At 37.2% G+C, this 19,683-nt stretch overlaps 1 protein-coding gene across 1 annotated transcript; it reads right to left on the bottom strand.

Moving 5' to 3' along the window:
* Positions 1-3,757: 3,757 nt before the first annotated feature.
* LOC113541887 (tandem C2 domains nuclear protein) lies at positions 3,758-19,622 on the bottom strand. Its single transcript, XM_026939070.3, has 11 exons — positions 19,254-19,622; positions 18,020-18,214; positions 16,570-16,728; positions 15,330-15,403; positions 12,624-12,699; positions 12,139-12,245; positions 10,583-10,699; positions 10,000-10,191; positions 8,753-8,867; positions 8,056-8,255; positions 3,758-7,058 (listed from the first exon to the last, which is right to left on the bottom strand). Exons 1-11 carry the CDS (start codon positions 19,321-19,323, stop codon positions 6,948-6,950), a joined length of 1,416 nt encoding a protein of 471 aa, XP_026794871.3. The 5' UTR covers positions 19,324-19,622; the 3' UTR covers positions 3,758-6,947.
* Positions 19,623-19,683: the final 61 nt, after the last annotated feature.

Below are 19,683 nucleotides of genomic sequence, written 5' to 3'. Positions count from 1 at the left end.
TACTCTTCTTTTCTTTTCTTTTAGCTTCATAAAAAAAACTCATTTCTTTTTGTGACTTGTTAAATGACTCGTAATTGCTGTAAAAGCAGTCTTACAGATACACATATTTCACCTGAACCTCACAAGTGAATAATCAGCTGATTCAGGTGTGAAATTTACACACACGGGATTCAGACGCTTCACAGGTAGTGCATGGGTTTTATTTTCACATAGCATTTTTTACACATGTAGGACATGTGGTTTAATTTTTCCCCCCATCAATAATTCTTTTGTCCCATTCACATTCACAATTTCAGGGCATTATGTTGAAATGCACCTTCATGTGTTTTTCACAGGATCACATATTTCCCACGTGACATTTAGGTGATTTTTCTTTAACAGCTGTCCATTGAAAGCTATTTTGTTTATAAACAGTGTAACGAGTCCAAATAATAAATTGTTGAAAAAAGTTGAGAAACATTATGAGAGTTGTTTTGCTCATGTAAAAAGAATAGGACTGCTAGCATCTCCTTCAGACGTGTTCAGCTAGTAATGTCGCTCACGCTTCATGTGTCTCTCTCACACTTCACGTGTCTCTCTCAAGCTCCACATGTCTCTCTCTCACGCTTCACATGTCTCTCGCACTTCATGTATTTCTCTCAGGCGTCACATGTCTCTCTCACGCTTCATGTGTCTCTCTCATGCTTCACATGTCTCTCTCACGCTTCACATGTCTCTCGCACTTCATGTATTTCTCTCAGGCGTCTCTCTCATGTTTCGTGTGTGTCTTTCTCAAGCTCCACATGTCTCTCTCAGGCGTCACATGTCTCTCTCACGCTTCATGTGTCTCTCTCACGCTTCACGTGTCTCTCTCATGCTTCATGTGTCTCTCTCAAGCTCCACATGTCTCTCTCTCTCGCACTTCATGTGTCTCTCTCAGGAGTCACATGTCTCTCTCACGCTTCACATGTCTCTCGCACTTCATGTATTTCTCTCAGGCGTCACATGTCTCTCTCAAGCTTCATGTGTCTCTCTCACGCTTCACGTGTCTCTCTCATGTTTCATGTGTGTCTTTCTCAAGCTCCACATGTCTCTCTCAGGCGTCACATGTCTCTCTCACGCTTCATGTGTCTCTCTCATGCTTCACATGTCTCTCTCACGCTTCACGTGTCTCTTTCATGCTTCACGTGTCTCTCTCAAGCTCCACATGTCTCTCTCTCTCTCGCACTTCACGTGTCTCTCTCAAGCTCCACATGTCTCTCTCTCTCGCACTTCACGTGTCTCTCTCAAGCTCCACATGTCTCTCGCACTTCATGTATTTCTCTCAGGCTTCACGTGTCTCTCTCACATTTCGGGTGTCTCTCTCACGTTTCATGTGTCTCTCTCATGCTTCACACAGTTCTATTTTGGGTAAAAAATATAAATAAGCATTGAAAATATTTTCTGGTTGGGAAAAAAGAAACACACCATCGTAACTCACTCCTATTCATAGTTTAATTTAAATTCCTTAAGTTAAACTGTGATCAACTTTGTCATGTCATAAAAATGAAAATGAAAATAAAAACTAGCTAGCTACCGCCTATACACATTGCTACTTAGCCAGCTTCTATAGTTGATGCCAACTGGCTATTTAATTAAACTTAACTGGCTTTGCTAGTTAGCAAAGAGTAATCCCCAGCTAGCGCTACTTTGATTGAAACAGTTGTTTATGTGACACATAAAGGGTTTTACACTGCATTTAAAAAACAGTACAATTGTGTAAAACGTTAAAAAAAAAAAAAAAAAAAACAGCACAGAAAGCCAAAACAATGCAAATTAGGAACAAAATGCGTAATCTGAGGATGAGGTATAAATCACAATGAAGACCTTTATTTAATCCTGAGTATCACTTTGTTATTTGTCACAAGTACTTTAGACACCACATTCAACCAAACAAATACATTTAAGATACTTTTAATGGATATTTATTGATTTAGTGAGAAAAACACTGGGATTTAAACTCATTACATTCTGGTTAGTAACTCAAAACCTTAACCAAAGAGTCATCAGTGCTCAGGTGACCAGACTGAAGAGAAAATGAAGCACTTTCTCAGACAGACAGACAGACAGACAGACAAGTCACTATGTTTTTGTGAGTCATAATAAAAAACACTGAGTCACAGACGGCCTAATGGCGGTGTCGCAACCTGAGTCACTTCAGTCGAGCCTTTTTACCTTACAGTTGTAAATGACTGTTCAGGGAGATGTTGCAAAACCAAAAAACACTATGGTTACTAATTAGTCTATTTAAACAAACATTAGGAAAAATGTTCTACATTCTAAATATTCTATAAATATAAAAAATACAGTGATGGGAAACAGCGATGCAGTCCATAAACAGGCCTAACTGATGTTTTACCTAAGGTGAAGTTTCATGCTTGATAAATTCTTGCTTTAAATAGAAATTGTAATTTTATTATTTTTTTTTTTTACAAAGGAAAATATTGGTATTTGAATTTATTTCACTTCACTAAGGTATAGTTTATTTGAAATGTATATTAAATAAGTCTCTACCACAAACCACAGACCTTTAATGCTCGTTTCTAAGTTTTCACTACAAAATAAAATTATTCTTCTTTTCATATTAATAACATGACTCTTTTTCTTAAAACATTACAACATTAGAGTGGGAAAGAAAATCAGCTCTATGGTCTACGCTGTCCTTAAAAAATAATGGTGTAATGTCGCCCTCTAGCGGCGATATAAACACAGTGACCGCGCTGTAGTTGTAATAAGCACCGCTAGAGGGAGACAAAGAACTGCTATAAAATTCACACTGTATTCAGCGTCATATAGCGGTATTAAATCATAAACATAAAACACATGCACTCATCTCAGTGTCGACAATACTCAAATTACTCAAAAACTCATCAAAAAGAAATACTTAATTAAATAATTTTAGGTTTTTAAAATCTCTTTTGTTTTGCTTCTTACTTCTGGTCAATTTTCCTTGTCAACCTATTAACTTATTTGTTATTAACTTTATTTTTTTATTTGTTATATATTTATTGTACCTAATAATATACTTATACTATATTATATTTTATTATTATATTATTTTTATTTTATTAGTTTAATAAATACTAATGATTTTTAAATACATTTTCATGCAAACAGTATGAGGTTACGACTTAAGGATGGAAAAAAAAGCGCTGTAGTTGTTTATAAGCGCCGCTGGAGGGCGACAAAAACCAGTTATAAAATTCACACTGGCTTCATGCGCTTGTAGCGGCTTTAAAGATAAATATATAACACACGTAGTAAATACTCGTGGGTTAAAACCACAGGCCGTTTATAAGGTGGACTGATTCCCACTGCTATTCTGTGTGTGTGTGTGTGTGTGTGTGTGTGTGTGTGTGTGTGTGTTGTCCTGGGTGTGGAATTCAGATCCTGCATATAAGGTGGTGAACCAGGACACGACACTGATCCTCTTTTAATTAGAAGTAATTTTGGACACACACAAACACACACACACACACACTTTTATCCTCATTGGTCACAGCTGTGTTAGGCTGTGTGTGTGTGTGTGTGTGTGTGCACGCGCGTGTTATAGGACAAGCAAAAGCAAAGTCTTGTGTAGACATTCTGAAAAAGCTCCCAGAGTTTCTAGACACAAATTTGAGAACTTTAAATCTTCAGTTCACACACACACACACACACACACACACACACACACTGTTCCTGAAGTAACTTTCAGGCTGTAAAAGACTCAGTTAATCAATTTGCATTGACTCCACCCTGTTTTTTGGGTTTTTTTATGACTTCTAGGTAGAAACATCACAAAATGTACACTCAGTAAAGCAAATAAACAAACTAGACATGTTATTGTACATGTGAAAGACACAATTCTCCATAAATCCTGTTAGCAAATCCGTACTTTCTTTGTGTTTGTTCTCAAATTTGCACATTTTTACACACACACACACACACACACACACACAAAACCTTTAGCAAATCAGGAACCTCCAAAATGTAGCTGATTAATGATCCTTAAATATTTTCACACCTTTCCACTGAAAGTATTTTTACACACAATGATTATCTGTAGATAATGTTGTATTTGGAATCCCAAACTAAGAATGTGTGTGTGTGTGTGTGTGTGTGTGTGTGAGAGAGAGAGAGAGAGAGAGAGAGAGGTGTGTCTTTAGCAGTAACCATTAACTCTGTTTAAACAGCCTTTGCGTAAATGATGATGTCAATTTAAAAAAAAAAAAAAAAAGCTTCCCGGATGCAGACACACACTAGCAATCCACTTCAGCATGCAAAACACACCTACACACACTACTGATATGTGTGTATATATACACACACACACACACACACAGTTTGTAAAGAGTATTGAAAAATAATACTCAAGTGAAAAATAATAGTTAAACGTATAAAACTACAAATGGAACTTTAGTATTAAATCTTTGCTGGATAACAGCCCAAGGATCACTGCGATCTGTGCAAAGTATTGGCACCCCTCTATCCTAGCCATCAGTGTAATGATATATCCATAGAACCACAACTGAGCAGATTTTACTTTAGTAGTAAAGCATTTTAAAATGAGCAGATGACAACAGACAACTAATTATAACATTGTATAGCATTATAACAACAGATATAACATAGTATACTATTTTTGCTCTATATGTTACAGAAGATCTATCACTTCCCACTGATTACACACATCAATACAACAATTTCTAAAAAAATATACATATTAAAATAATATGTATAATTTCACATTTATTTCTGACCCAGCTTTAGTAGATGTGATGTCAGGTTGCAAAAAAAGAAAGAAATCAATCTTTTATATATTGAGAAGCTATAAAATCTAAACATACACTAAAATGTCAGTTATATACCATTAAAGACATAACGACTATCTACTGCTCTACGTAAACGCGATGTTAGTGTGTACATGTGCACAATGAAATGGTCATTTAAAGTTAGTTTCAGGAACAAACACACATTTTTGTTACAGACATTACAGGAAAGATGAACACTTCATGCTAACAAACAAGTATTTCTTTGTCCTTCTTTCTCACACACTTTCTCTCTCTCTTTCTCTGTACAGCAGGACAGATTGAAGGATTGAATTTTCTCGAAACTCGATCTATTTACCTTCAAAAAATAAAAGTTGTGTGTCAGCCGCCTGTGACCCAGAAACAAGGGCTTTGGATTTTGAGGACGCTTTCTGTGAAGCTTAGGTAACGTTAAATTACAGTTCTGTCTCTAAGAAAGCTGCAGTCCCACATCATTAACCCGTTAAAATCTAATCCGTAATCGACAGCATCATTAACAGCAGGAAAGAGATATGTACGATTTTAATCTAGGACTGTGCTAGATCTCTCGCTCCCACTGAGACAATGTGATGTACAAAGGAAGTAAACAGCCAACACAATAAAGTTTGAGATATGTTTCAACATCACAAATTAGTGTGTGATTCAGTTTTCTGCAAAAAAATAACCAGCTGTTTGGAATTTTAAAAAGTATTAATTAGAGAAGCGGGAAGCCTTTTCACTAAGGCTGACAGATGCAGAAGACACGCCTCCTTCACCAGGACTGAAAGCAGATGAACCACATCTCTTTAAGTGTAACTGACAAGCACAGAAGCCACGCCTCCTCCATTAGGTCTCCCAGACATAGAGGCCACGCTTCCACCATTAGGACTGCCAGACACAAAAGCCACACATATCCATTGAGACTGACATGTAAATGAAAGAACAAAAGCTACACCTCCTTCATAAGAACAGTCAGACAAGTGACAGGTGTCTCTGGATCATCAAAAGCAGAGCAGCCAATTATAAACTTGACATACACTGAGGCCACACCCACTTTATTAGGACTCATAGGCACTCAGGCCACACTTTCCTCTTTAACTAAAATGAACAGAGGCATGAGGGAAAAGAGAGAGAGAAACTCATTCACTAATGTTAATAATAAACACCGTACAGAGACGTCTGACAGCATCATGTAAATATTCATGATAATACTTTACTCTGTAAATCTATACAGCCGTTGTTTAAATACTTCTAGACAGAGAACAATGTACATGTCGTTAACATAAGTATATTTGAAAACTCAGATAAAGACATGACATACATACAGCATGTACTGTATATATAAAGAGCAGCAGGTTATCAATCTTTCAGTAAAATTCTGTGTAAATATTTTCAGCCTCCAGATTTACAAAAGTTTCACTAATTGTCTTCGTACTCACATGTGTATGTTAATAAATGTCAATCAGCCGTAAATTACCAAGCATGTTCGTGGCACATTTACATTTAGTCACGCCCACCAAACTCAATAAAATGCAAAGAGAGCTGAAAATGACAAATTGGTGAATAAACGGTTAAATCTTCCAGTAATGCAGCTCAGCCACTGCAGCACGTCAGCTAGCAAAGACACTCATTAACTCTAACACTTCCTCCTTTTATAGGGTGCCATTACTTTTATCACAATTTAATGTCTCATCATATTTGCCTTAATTTATGGATTTGTTTTAGGTTACTTGGATTAATATGAAATGACTTAGTTTCACAAAATGTTCGTTAAATTAGCGTGTAATTGAAATAAATAAGCGATTTAAACTCAATAATCCATAATAAAATCGCAGTAACTCATCGCCAGAGATACGGTTTGTAACCAGTCATTCGTGGTTTACATCAGTGAGAATCCTTATATGGAATTTTAGGAACAAATGTAGGAGACAAACATTTTTCCCAAATAAGTGGATTTTCATTAAAGCCAGATTTCCTGTGTAAATGCTCCTGTGCATAAATTTGTACACACCCAGTTTGATAAACGAGACCCAGTGTATAAATATGTGTGTGTGTGTGTGTGTGTGTGTGTGTGTGTGTTTTCACTGCTCCAGTCCCGTGTCCGGTGTCTGGTGCACACCCAGTCCACCTGTTTGTCTTTCCGTCTGGTCTCTCTCTTTCTCAGGAGTGGCTCAGTCTGTGCCATGCCGTAACCACTTTCTCTGGGTGTGTGATGGAGTCGGTCCACTGCTCCACAGCCTCCGGTGAGGAGCTGTCGAAACCCAGGACGACCTGCACACACGAAAGTACACACATCAGCGTGTTTGATTTTTTTATGCAATAAAATTTTACACTTGGTTTTTACACACATGTATGAACAGAAGGAACGCACACTTTCACGCTATGCTGTGATGTTGCTACATGGTGCTCACGTACAGGTGTTTAACGCGGGCTCACGTCTCAATGACAAGCCTGTAAATGTTCAACTTCATTCAGACTGACCTGAACTGTGCATTGATATATGATAACCTGAATGCTAATGTGTGTGTGTGTGTCTGTGTGTGTGTGATGCAACTAAGACTCCAGATATTTAAATATAAACAGAGCTATGATGGTAAAAATGAGAGTGACTCAGATTTATAAATCAATCAGTCTCCATCATAACTTAGCTATCTTGGTATTACAAACATGTTCTGTTATTTAGCAAAAAAAAAAAAAAAAGGCTAATCATTAAGGTGAAGTTTTCTTTAAGGAGATGTTTATTTAACATTCATGGAAGGAGTCTCCAGTGTCAGTGCTCTGTAACTTTAAAACTGGAGTTTACACTTTGTAATTTCTCAGTAACTTGACAAGCTGTGTGTTTTTGTCCTGTAACTTCAAGAGAGGTTAAAAAGAGAGGCTGGTAAGGGAACGACTGTTTATAGCTTCTATAACGTCAGTGAGATCAGGAACTAACTTGTTTCACAGATATATATAATAATATAAATAGATAAACAGTATGATCTGTTATACTTTAATTAATAAAATAAAATGCCAATTTGCTGTGGAATAAATCACTCCGGGATGTGCTGCTATAGGAAAATAATCAACTTTGGGGGCACTCTGCTTCATCACACTCACACAATATCGCTCATTACTTTACTATAACGCCACAATCCAATGTGTTTTATTCACTAGGGAAAAAAGAATCCCGCCTCCTCGCTCCATTGTGACCAATCACAATCCTTCCTGCTCCAAGACTGAGTAAAATTCACACATTTGTTATGTGTGTACTGGTCCACACACCCACCTGTCCGAGCAGGTACTTCCTGCGTATAGATCCACGGCTGTAGAGTCTGACTGACAGCTGGATGCTGAAGTCCTGACTGGTGATTGGCAGGAGCACTGACTCCGCCCACTGCACCTGCCCTCCGGACGGCTTCACCAGCTTCGTCTTCCTCTTCATTATAAAGCGTCCGTCGCTGTACATCTCGACTTTCACAAAGAAACCTGAAGAGGTGATGTTAAATGATATATAAACAGCATGCACTAAGTTCACTTAATCATGCAAAGCTGTAGAAAATAAAATATAATCACACTCTGTAAAGTGATCATGTCAATCAAATGAGGAGGCGGGGCTAAGCACAAACATGGTGTTCTCTATATAACAAGCTGGCTAAAGGAGTTTTAAACTGAAGCAGTGGGATGAAGCAGAGTTACTGTTACTACCCTGAAGATGATTATTTTCCAATAACAGCATGCCACAATTATTTTATTCCTCTTATACCACAGCAATTTGCCCATCATTACAGTTTACTCATAATTCAAGAGTGACACGTTCTAACTTTTATTTACAGGTAGATTAAATGTTGTGGACAGTCCGTGAAACAAGCTGCTGTTATAGAAATGAATCATCACCTTCTTGACAATTCAGCAGCGCTGTGGAGAAAGGCTTTGAGGAGATCTAAACAAACCCTATCATAGACCTGTTTAGAGATGTGACTCACTCTGTGTGAGGAGTGAGGATGATGATGGTAGGTTCTGAGCGGTGAGGATCTGGAGTTGGATTCGGCTGTTGACCGGCTGGAAGCAGGTGGATAACTGGAGCTCAGCGTGACAAACCTACACAAACAGAGTCAGTGTTACACACAGTTTAAACAACAAAACGCTCACAAGCTCTACACTGGCAATATAATGAACGCTCTGCTTTCCTGCTCTCATTATTTATGCTCATAGTCGTTCCTGAATAATTTTACTGATGCAGCAAATGGTTTTGTTAAAACTGATTTGCAAGTCTTGTAGAAAAGTTCTCAAACTGGGGCTCAAGTTTTTATCAACGTAGTAATTTTTACTTATGTATTTAAATAGCACACGTAGATGTTATAAACTGTTATTAAAATGAAATATGTGTGAACCGATCACAACTAACATCCATCCAGTGTCCTCTTAAAGAACTGTCATGACATCAGAACTGCACCACATCTCCATGGGTACAAAGCGGACCTTAGACTTAAATAAACAAACTAATTAATAAATAAATAAAAAAAATTAATAAAAATAAAAATATGGAAAGTGGCTATTGTTGAATATAGAAGAGAAACGTAATCTCTAAATCTACAAGCTGAAAGTGTGTCATCATTAACACTTTCCTCAGTGCTAATTCCAACTTTTTTGCCTTTTCTTCTTCTTCCATGAAGGTGATCATTCCTGCTATTTTCTTCAAATTAAAAAAACAATTTGAGTCATTTTTAAGGCACAATACTAGTGGAGATTAGAATCCCAATGATATCCATCCATACCCCAGTGTAGAGGTATCTATAATTAATACCTTCTCTTATAGTGCTTTTACATTGCGTGGTATTTATGCTTACCTAAGAGACTCCAACGACAAGCCCTTCTTGTAATGTAGCTAGCTTATTTAACAGCCAAGCTCAGGTTTAATGAAAAGTTTCCTAATCATTTTGTGTAAGCATGTTAACAGAGAAAATGTCTAAACTTTCTGCATACATCAGGTATGGTCATGAAGAATTGTTGTGAATTTTAAATGATATAAACAATGAGTTTTGTCTCAGTGTGGAAGAAAGACATTTCTTTGAAAAGGCATTAAAGTGGATAAAAAGAATCATACTGAAGTGGAGGACGTTTAGGAGCTCTAAAGTTCTTCTGAACGTGTGAGGAACGTGTGTAACATACGCCACTGTTAGTAGATGAGAATACGTGAGGGATGAGAATGGCGTGATTAGCTTGGACTCACGTGTGTCTTGCATGGTGGACTCAGGTCCAGCCAGTGCTCAGTCTCCTGCGATGCGAGCGTCCGGAGAGATAACACACACTGGCCCTGCGTGCGCTTGCGAGGGGTGTGTGTCTGCAGTCGCAGCACCAGTGCACAACCGTGCAGCTGCTCCAGGTTTAGAGTGAATACGAACGTCTCCATAAACACCACGTCCTGAAACAGAGACAGAGAGAATACGCACATGGTATGGAGTGTGTGCTTGTGTTGATATTAGACAAATCCATCATTTTATCAGTACTTGATCTTGTCCAGTCAGGTGCTTTGTTTGCAAACACAAATGTAGCACTGGCTAAGAGACACTTTCAAATTTATTCCTGTGATACAAGAGAAATAAAACACTCCAGGACATGTGTTACTGGAAAATAATCAACTTCTGGGTGGTAACAGTAACAGTAACTATTCCTTACATACTGACTACAGGAAAGTGGAGTGGAGTGTTTCTAGGGGTGTTTGCTGTGTGTTATAGGGGCAGGGTGTGTGTGTGTGTGTGTGTGTGTGTATGTGTGTGTGTGTGTAGAGTGTAACAGAAGGACTTTTTTCTCACTGATGTCGCTTCTTTTACTGAAGTCTTAAACTGCACAGGCTTTGCCATGGTGATGACCCCTTTAAAGCCAACCCTCTGTTGCTCACCACCGTCCGAGAATACACACAGATCCTTACACTGACACACACACACACACACACACAGAGAGAGAGAGAGAGAGAGAGAGAGAGAGAGAGAGAGAGAGAAAGATTGCATTCATGATTAGGGTCCGGTATCACAGTGAGCCTGAAAAAAGCTCTTCAAAGATCTAACTGATATGACACAGATTCAGATATGAATAATTACTAATAAAAATTATTAATACAGCTACTCAAATCACTAACCTGAGTTTTATCAGTCATCTACAAGACAAACACTTTTTAAACACTCTTATCCAGGTTTGTTCCTTAAAGGTTTTTTTAAAATAAATAATTAATTCATAAATCATCATTACTAGTTTTGCTTCAGTATTTTGGAAAGGACTGGTGAAAGGAAAGAGGATAAAAAGGGAGAGAAAGAAACAAAATGAGAAACAACATGAAATTATAAGTCAGAGAAAATAATGAGAGAAAAGAAATCAAAGAAACAGACAAATGAGTGATAAAATTTTTTAAAAATGTTACTGAAGAGTGAAAAATATGGAACTATAGACATGTAGAGCAAGAAAAGTGTTATAGAGGTGAGGAAAAATGAGAGAGAGCAAAGGAAAAGGGGTCACGAAAAAGACAGATATGTGACAGAGAAAAAATCTGTCAAAAGACAGAAATGAGGAAGCACAAAGAAAAAAGCAATATGAAGAATGTATGTGTGAAAAGGAAAAAGAAAAGATGAAAATGAAAAAGAACCATGGGAGATTAAAAAGAAAATGGAAAAATGGTGCCAGTAAAAGACAGAAAAATGTGAAAGAGAGAGGGGGCGGTTGGGTGGGGGGAGAGCATGAGCATTTAAAAAAAAAAAAGGAAAGTAGAGAGAAAATAAAAAGATGTTTATGTAGGAAGAGAAAGAAAAGTCATGAAAAAGACAGAGGCAGAACAAGGAGAAGCAAAACAAAGTAAAAAAAAAAGAAATAAAATAAACTAAAATAAGGAATAAAAGTGAGAAAAATGATAAAGTAAAGAAGAAAAGAGAAAATAGCAGAATATAAGAGAGAGCTCCAGAGAGAGAAAATAAAAGTGACAAGAAAAGAAATAGTCATTAAAAGAGAGAGAGAGAGAAAAGGAGCAAAGGCAGCAATAAGAGAAATAAAGTGTAAAAGCAAGATAATGTTACAAACGTAGGAAAAAAATGGGTGAGAAACAAAATCATCAAGAAAAATGTGGTGAAGAGAGAAGGAGAAATGACAGAGAGAGAGAGAGAGAGAGAGAGAGAGAGAGAAAGGTAAGTTATGGAAACAGGAGAAAGAGAGAAAGGTCAAAGAAAGGAAAAGCTGAAAGTGGCGATTGTGTGTGATGGTGTGTGTGGGACAGAGGGTGTATTGAGGAGGACGAGAGCGGACACAAAGACTCAGTGTGTGTGTGTGTGTGTGTGTGTGTGTGAGAGAGACGCGGTGGCTCTTCGGCGCTCGGCTGTAATCCTACCTGCACCAGCGTGATCCACACCTGCTCCACTGCTTCCTGGTAGCTCACGCGCACACACACCTTCCCCAAATCCCGCTCTCGGTCATCACTGGACACTGTGCTGGATTCTAAAAAATAACATCCAAGTCTATATTTCTGACTGTCAGATGGTGAAAAATAGCACGATCATAAAATCATCCATGTTTCCTGATATATAAAATATAAAAAGTTTACAAAAAATAGTTTTAAAAATTCAGTAAAAAAAACGAAAGCATACAGTAAAAAATTATTTGAATTAATAACAATAATTAGATCTAATGGAAAAACTTCAATATTCTGAATGATAAAAAGCTTCACTTCACACACACACACACACACACACACAGGGAATTTTAACAGAGAGTCACTCAGGGTTTAAAGTGGCTTCAGGTTAACACACTTTGCTCTTTAGATATAATGATATAATGCTTATTTGCAGTTCGAGTTTTTCCTTCATGAATAGTTACCTATGCTACGGCTGCTCCCAAAGGAATCCCGAATGGAGGATGTGCTGCTCGGGACACTGGTCACTGAGTCATAGCGCTGTAACACACACACACACACACACACACGACTGACCTACAGATCTCATCCTACACATGTTTATAGCAGGACTAATGCTGTAAAAATTTCAGAATCAGCGAAACATCTAAAAGCAGTAACCTCACTTGGTCCTTAACTTCCAATTCTGTATTTTAAATCAGTTCTACGGTCCAAAAGGTACCAAAGAGGTACACCAGTGACAGGGTTTTGTATCTCCTTACTCAGATATGACGAAGCTGAAGAGCTGATGAAGATTGATGAATCATCATTAGAAGTTAAGGTGTCCTGACTAGGTACTACTTGACATGTAAGATAATGTTTGCCGGCTAAGCTGCAGTTATATAAGATCATTACTTACATGTGAATTACACAAAATTACTGTCAAAGAAATATGGCCCTGTTTTGCCTGTTGGAAGTCATTAAAGATTTTTTTTTGTTCTCAGTGTTCATCATTTCACCATGCTTTAAGAGATTTAGTGATAGATGAACCGAGTCATTAGTTTTCACCCAAATGAAACAATCTTGGGCAATGTGGCTGGAACATCTACATTTAACACTTCTTCACACTTCTATAGGCACGTCTAAAATAATACAATCCATAAAATTAAATAATAGATAAATCCAAAAATTAATAGATCCTTTCAAAAATTATTTTTTAAATAAAGCATTCTATATGAAAGTAAGTCAGTAGCCAAGAGTGACATCACAAATCTGCACAATTATTGACACTTACTTGGTTAGATTTTTGAATTGGTTTTGAGATAAACAAGGTTTAATGCACTGTGATGTCTCTCTGGTCCATATATCTACATCAAAATACAGCTGTACTAGTATACAGTGATCTATAGTGACCTTCCAGATACACATGGACAGACAGCTAAACACGAGAGCTGGAGTACATGAGTGGTTGTGTACAAGATTGGAATAAAAAACACCAGTCATGAAGCAGCAAGTTAAACTGCAAACTATTCCACGTGTCCAAAAAGAGTTCAACATTGTTCAAACTGCATGATTATATCATCACACACTCGCCTCAAACGACAAGTGTTTCCCTCAGGAACAAATCAAACTATGCTATACTCAAGTTACATTATTATCCAAATCATTTCTAATATAGCGGTATAACTCCGCCTTCAAATTTCAGGCCACGCCTCCTCCTTGAGTCTGATGGTGGTGTGGAGTGACACCAAACTCTGTGTTTCTATTACTTCTTCGCTACACCAGCCTCATAGCTCCAAGATACCGTTAATCTAAGGAAGTAAACTTCAAACCCCAAAACTACTAGATGAGAACACGATCCTCTAAAAGTGTTTTCCTTTCATCATGAAAGGACTGGAGTTTGCTGTAGAGCTCATACTGGAATCCCAACCACATTCCACCTTCCATCTACGTAGATGCTGCATATAGACTTTAATGCAATCCCAGATATCATATATCAAATATCAAATATCCGCTCTTGCTAATGACTTGTTGAAAAGCTGACTCAATATTATTTAAATATCTCAGGCGAGAAGCGAGACCTCGCCCAGTGCACCTGGCTTTGTGATAGTCACGTGACGTCAGTGTGATTTACTCTGCGTTCATAACGCTCCCAGCTAAACTTGCAGATTTAAATACACTTTTTAATATCATGAGTAAACATGTTCTATTTGTGGAATCTCGGTCTGTCCAAGAACAAATCGAACCAGAGCCAAACAGAGAGAGGAACAGAAAATGGCCGACTCTCCGTGTGCATTATGACAGCTACATATAGCTGTATTACACTCCGATAGTTAGTGTATACCAACTGAATTATATTTAAGCAAAAAAAGCACAAGTACACATGAAAAGCTTACTTCTATAACTGCAAGGTGATATGAGAGGTTTTATAAATAGCTTTGTACTGAGACAAGAGAATAGGAACTTCATAACACACTCATAAATGTTTAATAACTATTTGAAAAAGAGTTTTTATGATCAGTGAACACCATTTAACAACTGTGTTACAAGTCCTAAATGTAGTGATACTTTAGTTTGAGAAGCGGCTTATATGGCTGAAGAGCTTGATATTACTATGTAATAATGTGTTATAACATAATTATAAGTTGAGTCAAAGCTAACACTTTACCAGAGATTTATGAGAACAACATTTTGGGACCATATTGGGAATGCTGGAATAAGACATTCATAGCCATTCATGTTCTTTAAATGATAAATTATAAATTGTAATTGTTATTCAGTGCTTATGAGTGCCTTATGAAGTCACTATATTCTCTTATGTCAATAAAAGGCTATGTAGTTTAAAGAATTATGTTTACAAAATATATTATGCCATATATTTCTATATCTTGTACATTATTGTATAAATGTCATTCAGTGCTTATTACTGTTTTATGAAATCACTATAAAGCTAGCCTCCAAATAAAATAAAAATTGCATTTGAATAATAAATAATTATAAAATTACCAATAAAGCCTTTGGAAGAATGAATGTTGTTCCTAAAACTAAGCACTCATGCAGGATTTTATGTCATAAACATGACTGTGACCTTTCTAAAGCCTTTATGCATCAATACATTTCCTCATTAAAGCTTGTGTAAGCTGATTTAAACAGGTGGAGGTGTACAGGCGTGTGTGTCATGGTGAACGCACCTGAATGTGGCCGTGAGGACCCGACAGATCCAACATGGAGGTGCTGAGTCTCTGCTGTACGCCCTGGTCGAAGGCTGAGAGAGAAACGAAGCTAAAGTTTCATCGTACAGCTGTGTATTAGATCATGAAACAATAATTAACTATAATTAATTAGAGATAAATGTTTATATCATGCTGTGATAGTTTCAGCATGCTGTTACAGTTACACAGGATCCCTCCCCTACTTTTCACACACTGTCGTTTGAGATTCTGTTTAAACACGACCAAATCGCTACAGAATCAGTGCAACACATACACAGGAGTACAACAACAGGTTTAAGGTTTGAGGTTCAGAGCGAAGCCCTGCCAGTGTACATGTCAAGGAATGTCCATATAGACTGAAGGAAATAAAGAAGGGTAAATATTTGCAGAGTGTGGTGTTCAGAAACATGCCATGCGGAAACCTAATATTTACACCATCTCCAACACAGGAAAAAAGATTCTTTACGGACAGCAATAAAGTGATGAAAGATAAAATACTCCATATGGGAATAATAAATAATTTCTCAGTGGAGTCGATGCTTATTTACTTTACTGGCATCATAAAATGATCCTGCCCAAAACCTGTTCTCTGAAGAATTAATCAGAATGACTCACTATGTTCATGTGTGTCCAGCTGGATATGCTACACGAACCACGCAGTTCAAAGTGCAGTACAAAAAAAATTACAGTATAATTTCAGAAATTCGACAGAAATTCAAAGAAGAATTAATGAATAATTAATTCTAAAAATAATTACAAATGAACCATAAAATAAACAAATGATCAATACAAAATAAGAATAATTAATTAATTTCAGCTCAGAAAAAAAAACATTAAAAGTAAAACAAAAATTATATAAAATAAATAAATAATTGCTCATAAAATATTAAATTATACAACAATTATTTTAAAAAAGAGGGTCAAACTGCTGTAAAATAGGTGCATGATGCCAAAAAGCACAAAAAATCTTCAGTCCTAACAAGGTTTCCATTTTGTTTTGAACTCAGTCATGCTTTATGCATGTGAGCTTATAATATTAGTTATTATATTATTAGTTATTATATCCATACACATAAAATGAGAATTTTGCAAAAAAATATATGTGTATGATAACGTTATAAAATGATAAGTGTATATATGTTTATGATAACATTATAAAAAATTTCTATATGTAAGATGATGAGTTTTATAAACATAAACAACACTGCAGATGACCCACCCAATGTGTGTCCGCCTCTCAGCAGGGGTCGTCTCATGGTTCTCGGGGATATGTCGCTGATCACATGACCCGGGTTAAAGGGGTAAGTGGGGTCATATGTGAATTGACCCGCAGAAGATAGCTCTGCCTTCCTCTCTGCATATGTGGCTCTTGCTGAACCTGTTCCAGTATAGTCACACGTATGAATAATGAAACTGCACAATTTTGCACAAGTTGCATTTAGCTGAGGATTTTTCTTTTTCATCTAAACAAATACCAAAGGTTGGGTTAAGGTAAAACCTAATATGAATATTACCACATGAAATTTTTGATGTATGAAATATTTTACTGCTCCTGTTTTTCAGTGTTTTTAAAAATAAAACACAGTGCCTTCTGGGAAAGTTCCCTTCCTGAGGTCTACAGTGATGTTGAATTGTTCCCTCAAGCTTCCACGGCTTTATCTAACAAATATCGGCCATGCCAATAAAATACTGGAAAATACTGGAACAGTTCATAAGAATGTTCTGGTGATTCCCTGAGTTAAAGGATGAAGACAAAAGCGACAAACGCTGGAACACAGCCATGAACTTCCTGTTATTGTATTACCCATAAGGCAGCTGTGTTTGATCATCTGTTCTCAGTTTCTGGACTCTGGACGCTTATGACTACTTGTTACATCACCTTCTCCTTCTGTTTGATAAGTAAGGAATGAAACATTTGGGGAGGTGTTGTTTCATTTAATCATTGACGGGGCAATTAAACATCGACGGGGCATTGTGATGAAGCTGAGTTACTGTTACCACCCTCAAGTTTATATAACAGCACATCCCGAAGTGTTTTATTCCCCTTATACCACAGCAATTTGCCAATTATGACACATCATACTTTTTATCTGTTTATAGTTTATAGTGGAATGTCAATGAAGCAAATTAGTTCCTGTTCTCACTTATGTTAACGCAGCTATAAACAGTCGTTCCCTCGCCAGGCTCAGTTTTTTCTCCCTCTTAAGTCAATAAGACAAAAAAATGTGTCTTGTCATGATACTGAGAAATGGCAAAGCATAAACTCGTCTGTCCTGAAGATGCTGGAAAACCTAACATTACAGCTTAACCACTGAAACGACAGAAAAGAGACAACAGAAAGTCTTTTACCCCTTTACCTTCATCAATAAGTCTAGATTCCTGAATATGCAAATTGTAATCCCAGACCTCCTTTCCATTGCCTGGTGATGTCCTGCATTTGCATACTTGAACCTGATTGGCTCTTGTAGTTTATGACACAAGAACACTCACCTGTCACATGTTAAACACTAAGTCTTTCTATCTTTCTGTCAGCTCTAGCTCTTTCGTAAAAGGACGTAAGATGAAGATTTTTACACTTCTTCACTCATATTAATTCCACTTAGAGAATTTAAACAAGTTTCAAGAGTTTTTAATTTAGATGACTGCTAAGGAAGGTCTGCTGAACTCACCGTGTAGTCCGGCCTGGTAGCTGGAGTACTGCATCCCTTGTGGCTGTATGTAGGAGGATCTGAACGAAGGGAGTACAAAGGGTATTTCTTTGCCATCAGGAGGCAATTTGGAGAGAAGATAATCCTCTGAGACACCCAACGCACTTTTCTGAACTTTGGCTTCTGGCACCGATGCAAAGGGTCGAACTGTAATGACTGCACAGGACACACACATCACTTACACCACTGAAAGAACACTGTATCTACAGTGTTGGATGCATCACTGCAGGGTTAATTAAACTCAAACGGTACTGAATTACCACATAAACCTTCAATTTAGGTCTTCCTGTAATAAGCAGCCTTGTACAATTCAATTAGGAACCTCTGAAATTACAGTCTAATCTTCAACACAACTTTCCTATCTATAATGTTGGAGAAAGTTGTCGACCAAATGTTCTTTTTTAAGTAGTAATAAAAACATTGCATGTTATATGTTAGCATTAGACTACACAAATCATGTCAAGTCGAGGTTTATATATCACTTGCGCATTATGTCAAGACATATGCACAATGAAATGCTTGCAGTGGGGCTTGTAACATTATAAGTCACAAAATATACAAAACACAAACACACAGGCAACACAACCCAAGAGCACATGATAAAAAGTAAAACTACAATATCATGTACAATATAACTAAGTGGCTAATCCCTCATCGTCCGCGTGAAATTCTGGATATGTTTCAGGTTTTTTTGCTCATAATTTAACACTACTGACCCGGATATTTTAACAGATATGCTTAAAAAAGCCAGCTGTCATGGACAAACGAGTACATGGCTGGTTTAGATCTCTACTTGAAAGCCCACTACCAGTTGTTTGTTCCAGAAGAGATTCTTCAGAAGCTAAAAAATGCAGTATGGGGTCCCACAGGGTTTGGTTTCAGGCCCTGCTTTGTTTCTGCCTTTGTACACAGCCTCTTATGTGATTTGCCAACATCTTTGTTGAAGAAAAGTGTGTTCAAAATCAGACTAAAAATATGTTTAACCTGGGCTATTAATAATTATGACATTAATTAGATGAATCTTCTTTAAACATACTTAGATTTATAATTAATGCATTATAGTATACCTAATAGATTCTTTTATTGATGTGATTTAGGATAACTTGTTATATGCAAAACACATGATTATTATTATTATTATTATTATTATTATTATTATTAGAATGGAATAAGAGAGCTAAGTTTTCTAACTTACTTTGAGGCTCTGGTTCTTTCTCCTTCAGCAGAAAAATCTTGCAGCAGTTTTTGATACATTCCATGGCCATAATGAAGACTTTATTATAATCCACAGGATGTTTTTCAAACCTGAAAACCTCTGCAGCGTCGCTGGAACTCCTCACACCTTCCTCACACCAAGCGTCGCGACTGAGAAAGGGTTAGTTAGCTAACTTTTTCTGAATTAGTATCTCCTCTAGCGTCGCTTTTTGCCATATTTGTGTAAAAACTGAGAGTTCATGAGGTTTAAAGGAGCGGGGAACGCGCATTGTTTCACCGCGCGCGCTGCTGATCGCGTCGTGCTGTGGAGCGCGCGCACGTTGGACGCGCACTTTCAACAGGTGGAACGGGAAATGCGCGCTGCCGGGAGTCCTCCGGGTCCTAATGGCCCTCTATATCATCTATATCAT

This window comes from Pangasianodon hypophthalmus, chromosome 3, assembly GCF_027358585.1.
Source record: "Pangasianodon hypophthalmus isolate fPanHyp1 chromosome 3, fPanHyp1.pri, whole genome shotgun sequence".
Classification (NCBI taxonomy): Eukaryota; Metazoa; Chordata; class Actinopteri; order Siluriformes; family Pangasiidae; genus Pangasianodon; species Pangasianodon hypophthalmus.
This window is presented reverse-complemented; position numbering and strand designations above follow the sequence as displayed.

Excerpts from the sequence above, each read along its gene's own strand:
- LOC113541887 (XM_026939070.3), bottom strand. The coding sequence starts at position 19,323 with ATGGCCATGGAATGTATCAAAAACTGCTGCAAGATTTTTCTGCTGAAG. Across the intron at positions 10,700-12,138 it reads TGTGGATCACGCTGGTGCAG|TGTAAGGATCTGTGTGTATT; the intron begins GTAGGATTACAG and ends TGTGTGTGTCAG. Across the intron at positions 10,192-10,582 it reads CAGTAAAAGAAGCGACATCA|GACGTGGTGTTTATGGAGAC; the intron begins GTGAGAAAAAAG and ends TCTCTGTTTCAG.